The 15,022-nt window shown below is 36.5% G+C and overlaps 2 protein-coding genes across 4 annotated transcripts; both read left to right on the top strand.

Annotated features, from left to right (window-relative positions):
- Positions 1–1,031: 1,031 nt before the first annotated feature.
- LOC124897839 lies at positions 1,032–1,871 on the top strand. Its single transcript, XM_047411437.1, has 2 exons — positions 1,032–1,242; positions 1,465–1,871. Exons 1-2 carry the CDS (start codon positions 1,032–1,034, stop codon positions 1,869–1,871), a joined length of 618 nt encoding a protein of 205 aa, XP_047267393.1.
- Positions 1,872–8,547: 6,676 nt separating this feature from the next.
- Positions 8,548–13,856, top strand: LOC107868407 (integrin-linked protein kinase 1). Of its 3 annotated transcripts, XR_007054351.1 has the most exons (3): positions 8,570–9,656; positions 12,899–13,003; positions 13,566–13,856. XR_007054351.1 is itself a non-coding variant. In XM_016715098.2 (2 exons), the coding sequence occupies exons 1-2, from the start codon at positions 9,336–9,338 to the stop codon at positions 12,434–12,436; spliced, it is 360 nt and encodes a 119-aa protein (XP_016570584.1). In that variant the 5' UTR covers positions 8,548–9,335; the 3' UTR covers positions 12,437–13,070. The 3 variants fall into 3 exon arrangements, 2 of the variants coding, with proteins under 2 accessions (XP_016570584.1, XP_016570583.1); XM_016715098.2 differs by lacking the exon at positions 13,566–13,856 and having other exon boundaries at positions 8,548–9,656; positions 12,398–13,070; XM_016715097.2 differs by lacking the exon at positions 13,566–13,856 and having other exon boundaries at positions 12,899–13,070.
- Positions 13,857–15,022: the final 1,166 nt, after the last annotated feature.

The raw sequence follows: 15,022 nt of genomic DNA, 5'->3' as shown, positions 1-15,022 counted from the left end.
CAAACTGCAAGCATGGTAGCAGGACCAGCTGATACTGCCAGTTCCAGTTATGGTGCCAATTTTGTACCACTAGCAAAACCACATACATTTACTGATGAAGAGTACAATCAAATCATAAACATGTTGAATAAGGATACCAAGGATATGAAACAAGTCAATATGAAAGGTATTGTTACTTGCTTCTTATCCAAGACTTGTTTTGATAGTTGGATTGTAGATTCAGGGGCTACACATCATGTGTCTGCCAATAGAAACTTGTTTAAAGATACCAGCAGCTTGGTTCCAAGGCATTTGGACAAATTGCACCTTCCAATAGGAGATGAAGTCACAATTTCTCACACTGGAGAAGCTTATATTTTTACAGATGATGTGATCGAAGATGTTCTCTTTGTTCTAGATTTTAGACTAAATCTGTTGTCTATTGCTAAGATAACCAAGGAACTATCATGCTTTGTGTCCTTTTATCCTAATTTCTGCATATTTTAGGACCTCTACAATGGCAAGGTGAAGGGGATTGGTAGACAAGAGGGTGGACTGTATGTTCTTAAAGGAGAATAGAAAGATAATGTTGTTCAGGAAGGACCAAAACACAGCAGGTTCACTACAGAGATTGTTGTTCCTAATTGCAAACTATGGCACCAAAGACTTGGGCACCCAGCTCCTCAGGTTTTAAGAGACTTAGATATTTTGATAAATTATAGTGATATAAATCTATTGAATAAATGTGTTGTATGCCCAGTAGCTAAACAAACAAGAATGTTATTTCCCACAAGTACTACTAGATGTTCTGCATGTTTTGAACTTGTACACATGGATTCATGGGGTCCTTATAAAACACCTACATTTGATAATAAGTGTTATTTCTTGACTATGGTCGATGACTATAGTAGATCTACTTGGATTCATCTGTTGCAGCTAAAATTTGAGACCATAGTAGCTATTAAGACATTCATATCCATGATTAAAATACAGTTTGGAGTGGTGATAAAAACCATTAGATCTAATAATAGGACCGAGTTTATCAATACTCAATGTTATACATTGTTCCAGTGGGAATCTTAGATCAGACCAGCTGTCCTTATACTCCACAGCAAAATGGAGTGGTGGAAAGGAAGCACAGGCACATATTAAATATTGCTAGAGCTCTTAAATTTCAATCACATTTGCCCATCAAGTACTGCGGATTATGTGTAAAAGTTGCAGTATATATCATGAATAGGTTACCAACCTCAGTCCTGAGTGGTAAGAGCCCATATCAGTTGTTATTCTACAGATCCCAAGCTATCTCATTTGAGGGTGTTTGGATGTTTATGTTATATGACTGTTGTTCCTAGGTGTGCAAGTTCTCTGAAAGAGCTAAACCTGCTGTACTAGTATGATATTCAGAATCTTAAAAGGGTTACTTATTACTGGACATCAACTCAAAAGAATTATTAGTGAGTAGGGATGTTGTGTTTTATGAAGATTCTTTCCCTTTTGATCCATCACAAGCAGGATCCCAATGTGCAGATACTTCCAAAACTAATGAAAACATCAATGACTTCCTGGTCTCCATATATGATGAAGTTGGTGTTGATGTCCCTTTAGAGGATATTCATGTTGAGGATGCAAATACTCATGCAGATTGCCAAGATTCCTCTAATGATGCAGTACCTGGTGCAACTTCACCTGGCATCACTCATGAAGAAACATGTCAAGATAACCGTTTCGTGTTTCAACCCACTTCAAGTAGACCAACGAGAACAAGCAGACCTCCTGTGTGGATGCATAATTATGTTGATACTTCAAAATCCCAGAGATGCAAGTACCCCTTAGCCAACAGCCTATCTTACAGTAAATTGAAACCAGCATATCAGTGTTACTTGTCATAGTTCTCTACTCTGACTGAGCCTCAACACTTCAAACAAGCTATAAAAGATGAAAGATGGGTGGATAATATGAAGTTAGAAATTCAAGCATTAGAGGCAAACAACATATGGACCATTGTTGACCTACCCAAAGGGAAGAACACTGTCGGTTCCAAATGGATATACAAGATTAAATATCTTGCAAATGGTGAGGTAGAAAGGTTCAAAGTAAGATTAGTAGCCAAGGGATATAGCCAACAAGAAGGGATTAATTATCATGAGACATATTCACCAGTGTAAAAAATGGTTACTATCAGGAGTGTGATTGTTGTAGCAGTATCTAAAGGATGGCCTTTCTATCAAATGGATGTCTATAATGCATTTTTACAAGGGGATCTTGAAGAGAAAGTGTATATAGAGCTGCCAGAAGGTTTCAAAAGCCAAGGAGAGCACAAGGTTTGTAAGTTGCTAAAATCCTTGTATGGCCTCAAACAGGCTTCCAAACAATTAAACCTGAAACTGACTCATGCTTTGCTTGAAGCTTGATTCACTCAAAGTGCTCATGATTATTCTCTCTTCTTTCTGCATCAAGGTAATGACACAGTGATAGTTCTTATATATGTTGATGAATTGCTCCTTACTGGAAGTAATGCTAATTTGATTGATGCAACAAAAGCCAAGTTGCACCAGCAGTTCAAGATGAAAGACTTGGGGAATCTCAAATACTTCTTGGGTATTGAAGTTCTCAGATCAACTTCAGGGGTGATATTAAATCAAAGGAAATATGTCCTAGAATTAATTTCAGATACTGGTCTTAGTGGTTCAAAACCTGCAATCACTCCCTTAGAGTTCAATGTGAGGCTGACTTCACTTGAATATGATCAAACCACAGGTGCACAAAGTGATGATTTATTGTCTGATGCTTCTTTTTATATGCCACTATTACCAGACCAGATATCAGTTTTGCAGTCCACACTCTCACCCAGTTTATGCAACATCCCAAGAGATCACACTGGGAGGCTTCTATCGGGGTAGTCAGGTACTTCAAAGGCTCTGTTGGTCAAGGAATCTGGTTACAGGCTAAACATTCTGCCACTCTAACCTGCTGGTATGACTCAGATTGGGCTGCCTGTACAAACACCAGGAGATTAGTTATTGGTTATGCAGTTCATTTTGGTGAATCTTTGATTTCTCGGAAGTCCAAGAAACAACACACTATTTCCAGGAGTTCTGCTGAAGCTGAGTACAGAAGCATGGCTTCAGTAGTTGCGGAGATAACTTGGTTGGTTAGCTTGTTTCATGAACTCAAGGTTCCTATTACCTTACCCATATCAGTCTTCAGTGACAACAGTTCAGCAATTCAGTTGGCCAATAATCCTGTGTTTCATGAGAGAACAAAACACAAAGAGATTGACTGCCATTTCATCAGGGACAAGATCAAAAGTGGACTGATACAAGCTATACATGTTCACTCTCAGGACCAAGTGGCTGATCTTCTTACTAAGGGGCTAAGGCAAGCACAACATGATCATTTACTAGGCAAGCTTGGTGTGCTAAATATCTTGCACCCTGCAGCTTGAGGGGGCATATTTTAAAGACACATGTGTGACTACCTTTTTCACTAATGTGTAGCACAGATAGGAGTAGATATTTAGTTAGTTAGTATATTTTTGAGTCAGCTGTATAGGGTGTTGAAGGTTGTTAGACAAATGATTAGTTAGGTGCAATGAGGTATCAAATAGAATATTCTAGAAGGAGGTGGTTATTAGATATTTTTGTATCTCTTTCATAGCCTATATATAAGGCACAATATCAGATTGTAACACATGATTTTGATGATGAATAAAGTTCACAATTTCACTTTCTTATCTCTTCTTCCTTGTTCATGAATTATCAAGTTGTAATGCTTGAATTTCACAAAGAGCTTCATTTGTGCACCTCTAAATCCAATGTTAACATCAAGATTGCTCGTTGTTTCTTCACCCATCATGTCTTATGTATGGTTTGATTTATCATCTAAAGTAGTTCCAATAGAATCTTACCACAACTCATCACAAGCGTTAGACTATGCAATACACCAAATTTATCACAACTACACAAGAACAAGTACAATATAGGCCGATTTAACTAGTTATCCTGTCAAACCTTTGGTTGTCTATTTTAACTCTTTTATTGATTCAACTTAACTATAATACTCCTAAACATGAGGCTTAGCACATAATTATATGAATATTCACTTTATATTCCACTAATTATGTCAGGTTATCCTCAAAACTAAGCTAAACATATATAAATAATGACACTTAGGTGTATAAATATGCCTAAGATCACCACCCCAAATTTAAAACCCTGTACGTCTTTGAAAAACTCTTTACACTAAGCACAATCAAGGAAGACTCTAACATCACTACTTGAACTAAGACACTTAATCGAAAACTACAATGACTACATGAATAGCAAGTTCTACATTAGGCATACCATATTACAATATCAAAACTCATGAATACTCCTAAAGACTTCCTAGCCTCAAAAATTGAATCTACCAAGTTGGCAAACTCATGCAAACTAATTATCAAAGTCATCATCCTAATCCACTCACAAATATGCAATTTATCACAAGAGTCGGTGTAGGAATCAATTTCCGCTCACTCTCACAAATACTTCACACGTCACACAAGATGAACCATAATCTTGCCATTAGTGTAGTGCTTCACTAATATCATAATATCAAAGATTAAGATCATATAGTACATTAAGGGTTGTAATGTAGGTTAAGGGAGAGGTAGGAACTATTCTAGAGAATATTCCCTAAGCACTTTAATATATAACACTTAACATTAAACTCCTCTCTAACCAGTCCATTTTCAACACTTTTATCCTCCCACCTCTGTTTTGTTTCACCTTATCTCTTTAATCTGATTCACACATTTTTAGTAGGGGGTATTTTTTATCACCAAATGATTCATTGATCAATATTTTTCATTACATTACTCCCGATCAAAACAATAAACTTTTTCAACACACCAATAGCTATTATTTTGGGGCTTCACTAACAAAAGTGCTTAGAAGTTTTGGATTAAATTATGGCTAATTAATAGAAAAGGAATAAGCTACATATGAGGCTCACAAAAAATAGGCTAAGGGCTCCATGGAAGATAATGTAGGTATAAAACATGTTTATAAATGAATAGCCTAAATCATCTCTCAAACTCAACATCTTTATTTCGCTTTCCAAACACATTGAGCAAGTTCTAGTCACACGTTATTGTAGTTTATAGGTCGTAGATGAATATTCAGGTGATACATGAATGTCGGTTAGCTTTGATAAATTTTTTTAAGTAAAGGTTATGTTTAATCGTATTGTTTTTATGTTTTTGTGTAAAGGTTAATTTATTTGTATTATTTTGATATCTCTATTAGCGTATTATTTTGTTATAGTTTACAAATGGTAGATGAATGTGAGACGCCTTTGAGAAATTTTTTGTGTAAAGATTAGATTTAATTGTGTAGTTTTGATGTCTCTATTATCATATTATTTTATTGCAGTTTATAGGTGATAGATGAATGTCGATCTGTTTTGACAATTTGTTTTGGTAAAAGTTAGGTTTAATTAAATAAATTCTCCAAAAGATGCTGAATTTAATTATTGTATTCATCTTTGTTATTTAGATAAATATCCTATTTAGTGTAATGTTTGAACTAAATAAAATGAGGTACACACGCGAAGCTCCTACACTTAAACTAGTATTCTACTAAAAAGTAAATAATTCTTCTACTTTTTTTTAAAAAAATTAATTTTGTACATTTTTTATTTTACAATATTTAATATTATCTTAAGTGAAATTAATATCATAAAATTCATATTAAATTTTTTGGGGCCTCAAAATTTTGCAGGCCCAAAACGAAAATAACTCGTGTTTTTCTATGATTTTTCCATATTACAACTTGGGAAAAGGCTCAAATATGTCATTGAACTATAAGAAATGACTCATTTATGCCATCAGTTAAAAGTTGGGCTCATTTATGCCATCGCCGTTAAAAAACCAGCCCATCCATACCATTGCTTTTTAACAGATGGTTTTTAAAAACTTTTGAGTGGGAGCTTTAGTGCACCTGGCTGCCCTAGGCCGTTTGGACTCTTTAGCTCCCATGTGACCTGAACCTTGGGAATTTGTTCCTAGTTGGTACACACGAGTTCATTTGGAAAATCGGTAAGTTGAAATGTCTGGACCAGCTATGGTGAACGACTCATGTCTTGCTATAAGCACTATTTGTTCTATTATGTTATAGTTAGGTTTATATGGTTGTTACGTTTATACAGGGTGCGCGTAAACTTTAGGACAAAGCATGAGTGCTACTCTGAAAGCAGCAAATTCCTACAATGTGTAGCAGACGTAAAGCTATTTACCTACCGATCTGTCAACATGTTACGGTTTTACGATCTGCTAGCATTCAAGTCCTTGACCAATTTAACGCGTGAATTTCTTCAAGCTTCTTACATATCGATCTTTAATCTTCTTCTTTTACCTAAGTTTCTCCAAGTTTGTTTGACGAGCGCTAGGTTTGTATCGCTGATGTTAGTTTTTGTGATCATTGCAGCATATATGCCTCATATGAGTCTGCTTTATGCCGATTTAACAGACGAAGAAAAGAAGAAAGCTCAAGAAAAGGCTTGTATCCTCGACGAGAGCATTGGCAACATGAGCTTCCAGATAACTCGCCTTGCATTGTACAAAGCAGACACCGAAGACAAAAGCCTCAAATCGTGGGAGAAGATCGAAGAGTACAATCTCAGCCCGAACTAGTTTCAACGACACTTTTAACTCTCCGCGAGTCTAAACTCGTGCCCGGAAAAACATGGTGTACTTTATTTTTACCTTTTGAGTCTTTTATATGTGCTGTATACATAAAGATTATGATGTTGTGACTTCCATTTTCTGTGTACTTTTGGGGTTTTTGCACAACTTCCAGGAGTTAATAATAAAACTATATGGCATTGTAATTGCTAAATTTTGGTCTTTATTTACTCTGGAGTAAAACATCAGTTCAGAGCACCAAATTCGCTACGACACACTCCAACTTCACGGGGTTCTATCACCCTCCTGAATTAAAATTTAGCGTATTTTTGTCAACCTTTTTAGCTGAAGTGACACATTTTGTCAATCTTTTTAACTGAAGTGGCATCTTTGACGTGGGTTTCATTTTACGTAATAAAGGTGTCACGTAAGCACAAAAGGGTGACAAAACTATGCTAAAATTGAGTTCAGGGGGTAATAGCACCTTGTGAAGTTGGAGTGTATCATAGCAACTTTGGCCATAGTTTGGTTTGGGGATACTGGATGCTTATCTCTTTACTTTGCCAAGAGTTTCATGAACAAAGTCTCCAGATCTATGGAGTAACAATCTAGAGGTTCTCTTTGATTCTTGATATTTTTTATGGAGACAAAAACACTAGGTGATTTTTTTTCATCTGTTCACGTTTTGGTGAACGAGAGTTATATATATGCTGGTGGGAGGTAGCACGTACTTCATGGCAGTAGTGATTTTTTCCGCGAAAAAAAAATTGTTTAGTGAAATTCAAAATGAGTTGTGGTAGTATGATTGAGATTTCTTGTTTAATCAAAAAATCTCGTGTTCGAGTTTCACGCTTAAGTCAATGTTCCAAGTTCGGTGAATTATGGTAGGATGATTGAGAGTCGTTCATCTTTAATCAAAAGTCTTGAGTTCGAGTCTCACGCTTAACCAGAAGTTTCAGGTTCGATGAGTTAAGGCAGGATGGTTGGCATCCCTTCATCTTCAATCAAAAGCCTTGTGTTCGAGTCTTACGCTTAACCAAAAGTTCTAGGTTTGATGAGTTATGGTAGGCTGGTTGAGATTCCTTCATCTTTAATCAAAAAGTCACGCGCTCAAGTCTCACGATTAACTAGAAGTTTTAGGTTCGATAATTTGTGGTAGGATGGTTGAATTCCTTCATCTTTTATCAAAAATCTTGTGTTCGAGTCCACGCTTAACCAAAAGTTCTAAGTTCGATGAGTTTTATGATAGGATGATTGAGAGTTCTTCGTCTTTAATCAAAAGTTTCGTGTTCGAGTCTCACGCTTAACCAGAAGTTCCAGGTTCAATAGATTCTGGTAGGCTGGTTGAGATTCCTTCATCTTTAATCAAAATGTCATGCGTTCGAGTCTCATGATTAACCAGAAGTTTCAGGTTCGATAAATTGTGGTAGGAATTAGGATGATTTAATTCCTTCATATTTTATCAAAAATCTTGTGTTCGAGTCTCACGCTTAACAAGAAGTTCTAAGTTCGATGAGTTAAATGAGTGGATGGTTGAAATTTCTTTATCTTTAATCAAACATTTCATGTTCGAGTTTCACGCTTCTCCAGAAGTTCCAAGTTCAATGAGTCGTGACAAGATAATCGAAATTCCTTATTAAAGTCTCAAATTCGAGTCTCACACCTAGCTAGATGTTCCGGAGTCGATCTCGAAAATGTAAAAAATCATGTTGGGAGTGACATCCAGAAATGAGTTTTACAAGTTCAGATTTAGTCGGGCCATAATACCGAGAGAAAAAATAATTAAAAATAAATAAATAAATAAAAATAAAATGCTTCCTACCAATGAATCTTGTCTCGTCCACTTGCATATCTTAGCGCGTGCCTCTAACGCTCCTTATTTCTCCTTTTTTTTATTTTAAGGAAAAAAATCATTTTCCAATTTTATTTTTTTCCTTCTTAATTTAGCAAATTTAAAGGGTTTCTTGATTAACCCTTTAAATTTGATTAAAGAATCTCTATTTACTACCCAATTTGATGAAAGAACCAATTTTTACTGATACCCTTTTGCTATTTTGGATTCTTGAAATTATTTTTAGTACTTTTTGCTATTTTATTTGCTGTTATTTAGTCAATTTTATGTTTCAAATGTTAATTTTATGAATAAAGAACTAATTTTTACTGATACCATTTTGCTATTTTAGTCAATTTTATGATTTATGATTCAAGAATTGATTTTGATAATGCCCTTTTGCTATTTTTGAGTCTTGAAATTGGTATGGTACTTTTTGTTGTTTTATTTGCTGTTATTTAGTCAATTTTACCATTCAAGAATTAATTTTGATAATGCCCTTGTGCTATTTTTGATTCTTGAAATTGTTATGGTACTTTTTGCTGTTATATTTGCTGTTATTTAGTCAATTTTACCATTCAAGAATTAATTTTGATAATGTCCTTTTGCTATTTTTGATTCTTGAAATCGTTATGGTACTTTTTGCTGTTTTATTTGTTGTTATTTAGTCAATTTTACATTCAAGAATTAATATTTGCTAATGTCCTTTTGTTATTTTTGATTCTTGAAATTGTTTTTGGTATTTGTTTTGTTTTCTTTGTTGTTGTTTAGTCAATTTTAGCGTTTCAAAAACTACCGTTAAGTGTTCTTTTTGCATATTTAATTGTTAGGGTAGTGTAGTTTTGTAGTCATTTTCTTGGAATGGAACCGAATTCACCGGTGAGATTTAAACTGGGTAAGCAATCGTCGTTAGCACCAGAGAGGGAAGTGTTAGGAGGTGAAAGGGAGGATGGTGAAGATGGTGTTGATATTGATCCACGAGTGAGGTTGATGTATTCGGCGAACGAGGGTGATATAGAAGGGATAAAGGAGATTTTGGAATGTGGGACTGATGTTAATTTTAGAGACATTGATAAGAGGACTGCACTTCATGTTGCTGCTTGTCATGGTTCAAGTGATGTTGTGCAGCTGTTGCTTGATAATGGAGCTGAAGGCGATCCGAAAGATCGGTGGGGAAGCACGGTATGATGATCAACCCCATTTTGGTTTTGTTGATGTTCGATTATTACTATGATCTTCTGTTTGTTTGCTGTTTTTGGTACTGTTACTTCTTGTTACCTAGCTTATGAAATTGAAAAAAGGTTCTTTTTTGGGTATGTAGTTGGTTAGCTATGTTGCTCGGACTCTTCAAAAAAGTCAACGCGTGCGTGTCGGATCCTCCAAATATAGCGTATTTTCGAAGGATCCGACACGGGTGCGGCAACATTTTTGGAGAGTCGGAGCAACTTAGCTGGTTAGTGAGAGTAGTTTGCACAGTCACGTTGTATCTAGCTTATGAAATTAAAAGGAAGCCCGGCCTAAAGCTCCCACTATTTGCGTTGTCCGCGGAAGGGCCGACCACAAGGGCTTATTGTTCACAGCCTTACTCTGCATTTCTGCAAGAGATTGTTTCCACAACAAAACGGCTTGAACATGTGACCTAATAAAAAAGGAAAAAAGGTTCTTTTTGGGTATGGTTATTGAGAGTAGTTTGCTATTGTTGGTACACTTGCTTCTTGCTACCTAGCTTGTGAAATAAAAGAGAAAAAAAGTTCGTTTTTCGTATGTAGCTGGTAATTGAGAGTAGTTTGCTGCCGTTGGTACAGTCCTTGGTATCTATCTTATGAAATTTTTCAAGAGAGGTTCTTAATTGGGTATGTAGCTGGTTAGTTGTGTAAAACCTTTCCCGAGTTGAGTAGCTTTGGCCAGTTAGTGCCAGCCCATGTTTGTAGGGAAAATGTTTTACTTCCATGATCCAATTTACTGCTCGACTAAATTTGGAAAGCCATCCTTCTGGTTGAGAAGCTAAGTTTGTGGCAAGCCATCCTTTGGGATGCGAAGCCCAGTCCTCTCCGTAAGAGAAGTATTGTCCTTGTATTCTCGCCGCGCCAAGGTTCGTGGCAAGCCATCCTTTGGGATGAGAAGCCCAGTGCTCTCAGTAAGTAAGCTATAGTCCTTGTAAGCTCGTGTGTCTCCCTTCACCCCGTCACCCCTTGAGTTTCTTTAGCCCATCTTACTTTTACAGTTATTATTTAGAGTCTCGGCCAGTCTGTGAACACACTACTAATTTCCACCGGGTATTTGCTAGCTCCTACTCGAAAACAGCCTCTCTACCTTTGACGTAGGGGTAAGGTCTGCATACACTCCACCCTCCCGGCCCCCACTTTGTGGGACAACACTGGGCATGCTGTTGTTGTACTTGCTAGTTCCTACCAGCATAGGTACGGTAAGGGTTCTCTGCCTAGCAATCTTTAGGTGGATAAAAAGAATTTACCTGGGTTGCGTCCAGTGGGATTTGAACCTTACTTCCCAGGATTATCACTCTAGCACTTCAATCTTTAGCCCACCTATTGGGGCCTTACTGTGATATGATAACGGCCCCATTTGGTTTGTTGATGTCTGATTGTCACTATGATCTTCTGTTGGTTTGCTGTTGTGGTGCCGTTACTTCTTGGTATCTAGCTTTGACATCAGACAAAAAGGTTCTTTTTTGGGTTTTTAGCTGGTTAACGACAAATTAACAGCTTTTCCTTCTGTTAGCCACATCTTACCTATTTGGTGACCAGGTCAGTTTGTTGATCCACTACTAATCCACCTGGTATTTGCTACCTACTACTGGCATGTTGGGTAAGGGTAACTCTTCCTAGTAGTCGTTAGGCAGATAGAAAGAATTCACCTAGTGGTGCCTCTAGTGGGATTCGGCTTCGGATCATAGATCCGAGGATTGTCGCTAACACTTCAACCTTTAGGCCATCCTTGGGGCATTACTATGGTTATCCTGAGATCTTAGATGGCGCATCATGGCAAACAAAAATTCTAAACATAGCAATGGTTGGTGGATGACTATACCATCTTGTGTCACGTGAATATTGTAGAATTGCAAGTTTTGTCTGCTTTCGATAGACTTATCTGCTTAAGATGTCTAAAGTTTTTTCAAAGTTACATAATGTGTGACCTTTGTTTAGGACGAGGACAAGCATGAAGATTTCATAGTTGTTCTTCAACTAAGCTGATTAACACAGGCTAAAACCTAGTATTTTTTATTGTCATTCTCCTTGATTCCCTTCAAGTTAGGCTACAACATATAGACACTTGGTAGGTTTATTCTTCCTTCAGATATTTTTGAATGAATCTAATGCTGTTGAAAGTCATTACTTTGTCGCTTAACGGAGTGATGCGAAGCGAGGATGTACTAGATCATGCTTGGGGTACTGCGCTTTAAAGAATTGCACTCTTCAAACAATGAAGTGCAAACTCATCTAACAGAACACATCGATTCTTTAATCGGACTTAACAGATTAGAAAAGGAAGGAAACAAGTAAGACCTTTTGCTATTGAATGCTAGGAATATCTGATGGTACACTTTAGCGTCCTCCTTGCCATCGTTGTCTTCTTGTACATCTCGTGTCTGCAATGCCTCTCCCTGTTTATTTTTCTACAATATTATACGTCATAGATTAGATGTGAACTCCTTAGTAAAGGCTTAAGTCTTCTAACTTTTATCAGTACATAAATAATTATTGTCTAGAGTGAGTCAAATGTTTAATAATTTTTTGACAAGAAAATCCACCATGAAATGGGAGCGTAAGTTGCATGATAACAACATTTTTTTCTTGTTTAAAATTAAAAATTCATTCAGGAGAATCAAGAGTTTAGCTGATTTATAAGTATCAGTTTTTTCTAATTCTTTTTTTTTTCTTTTTTAAATTTAATCTTTTGTGAAGGTGCTTATTAAAAAAGAAGGCGTCAAGAAGATGCAGTAGTGCAAAGGTATAGAGAAAGCAAAAGACATTTAGCTCCTTAACAGTATATCAAGAATAGGTGATTAGGTGATTCAAGGCTATTTTTGCACATTTAACAGTTGCTAGCTATCTGAAAGACCCTTGTGATAAGGTTATCTTCCATAAGACATGCTTCATTTAAGGCAATCCAGCTGAAGCAGATAACCTTGGTGTTACTTTTGTACTCTAATTTAGCTTCCAAGCTTCACTTCTTTTGAGCCAAGGGTCTATCGTTAATAACCTCTCTACCCGACAAAGGTAGGGTAAGGTCTACGTACATCCTGCACTCTCCAAACCCCACTTGTGGGACTACACTGGGTATGTTATTGTCGTTGTTGTTGATGATGATGTTATTAGCTTCCAAGACCAAGAGTTAATTATCCCGTTCTGGAGCATAGCTTGTTGTCGCACTACTTTATAATACTACTGTTTTTGTTTTTTCAGCACAGTATGTGGCCTAACATGGGATTTATCGTGTTACTTACATAGAGAACTTTTGCCTTTCTCATTTGCTGAAACTGGCTATTGTCTCAATTATGTTCTACTTTGGTGAGTTTAATTCTATGTTACAACATTAATTAATGTTTTAAATGTAAATAGGTTCTCTAATATTATAGATAATGTGCCACAAATTGCTGTGAACTCTTTTACCTTTTATTCTGTTCTTGGAAGAATGTCATAGTTCTAGGTTTGTAATTGTTTTACTCTTAATGAGACGCTCTTATAACTACTTAAATATTATGCATCTTTTATATCACAACTATACAAGAAATTAAGTCAGAATTTCCTTCATTGGAAGCTAAGTGCACTCATTGCAACTGTTTCTGACGGCCTTTTCATTAGAAATCCCATATTTTCACTTGATTTATGGCTGAAACATCAGTCGAAAAATCTGATAATTTTTCTCTAGTAATGCAAGTTCCAACAATACCTTTGGAATATCACAAAACTTTCTCCTTCTTTCTTTAAATTTCATGTAGAGTCAATTGCCATCATGTATGTAACGAAACGGATATGCAATAGCCAATAGCACATGGTCATTCGTAGCGAAAGAAATACCATTATTGCATTTATAGTACTTATGATATGTCCTAATTTTGTGAATGGGCAGTTCTCTTGTTCTTGTATTTACAATACAAGGTCGGCATATGTGGGTGCATTTGTCACATGCTTTGGAGAAGTACATGGGCATGTTTCTATACATGTCACGACCCGAATCGGGGCCCTGGCCGTGACGAGCATCTCGAACCATGAAGGCCCGGACGCCCTTCTCTGTCTGGTAATCATGCACAATATTCATAAATTATAATAGAAGATGCGGAATTGTAAGTCATTACGTAACATGGTCATACTCTGAGTTCAATTTAACTGTGAAAAATGAAATCCAATAGCAATTACACAACATCTGAACCAATCTGCGAAATCTCTACTACATCTGAAAATGACAACTGTCTGAAAAGCTCTACGGCGTAGCAGGACCTCTGATCCGAGCTTTAGACCCTGGGAGGAAGGGGGGTCAATACAAATGTACTGGTACGCAGAGCAAATCCAAAATAATAATTTATATTCAACATATATTAGAGCAATCTAAAACAGTTCATAAGCATATCATATAGTAAGAAATCACATGGGCATTTTAAAAGACTGTGAAAACATTTGAATTCTGTGACACTCTTTGTATTACTTCTGTGCTAGGTGGTATAGCCTACAACTCTGTTATCCCACGGGCTATATGGGATCTGCCATTACCTCGGCAGCCAAGCCCCCAACCCAAGTTTGTCGCAAGGGTCGGAATCTCTGCTCTGTACGCAACAGGGCACTAGGCCAGCGTAAAAATCCCTCGTGGGGAAATAATGTACCCGTATCGGCAAAACACAGTTTCTGACTACGAGTTACTTGGACTCAAGCCTTCTTCGGGCAACCACCTAACTCTTTTTAAGCCCATTTTTAACTCTTTCAAAACATGGATTCTTTGAGAACAACATCTGAAATCATACTCTGAAAACATACTCTGTTATGGCATACATACTTGTGGTATCGTCATACCACTGATTTGCAAGTCACATCTCTAAGCCATTTTAGCATATAAAAATCTCTGTTCTCAAAACATATGTTTAGGACCACCATATCAGCAAATCATTTCAAAGAACTCATTCTTTTAATTCATGTAATCATATGCAAGAAACTCTCTTCTTTCAACATTTCAAATATACAAGATGGTCATGCCAAAAACAACAATCATGTGCAAATTCTTTCTCTTTAACGCAAAAACGAAATCATATTAAAATGGCTCCCTCTCATCATCATCATCAAAATCGTATTAAATTCTTGAATATTGAAAAGATCACTTTCAAAACATTGCGCGTGCATCTCAAATCATTCTTAACAAGTTCATAAACTCTAAATCATCAAAGAGAGGGATTTCAATAGCAGTGCTCTCAATCAAATCTTCAATATCATACATATACATATAGGTGCAAATCAGTTTAAGGGGAAGGCCTAAAGGCCAAAACAATATCATTATCAAAACATCCATAATGCGGAATTTAAAGCATAAGTTCTAAAACC

Source organism: Capsicum annuum, chromosome 4 (assembly GCF_002878395.1).
Source record: "Capsicum annuum cultivar UCD-10X-F1 chromosome 4, UCD10Xv1.1, whole genome shotgun sequence".
NCBI classification, from domain to species: domain Eukaryota; kingdom Viridiplantae; phylum Streptophyta; class Magnoliopsida; order Solanales; family Solanaceae; genus Capsicum; species Capsicum annuum.
The sequence above is the reverse complement of the archived record's forward strand: the minus strand, read 5'-3'. Positions and strand labels throughout refer to the sequence as shown.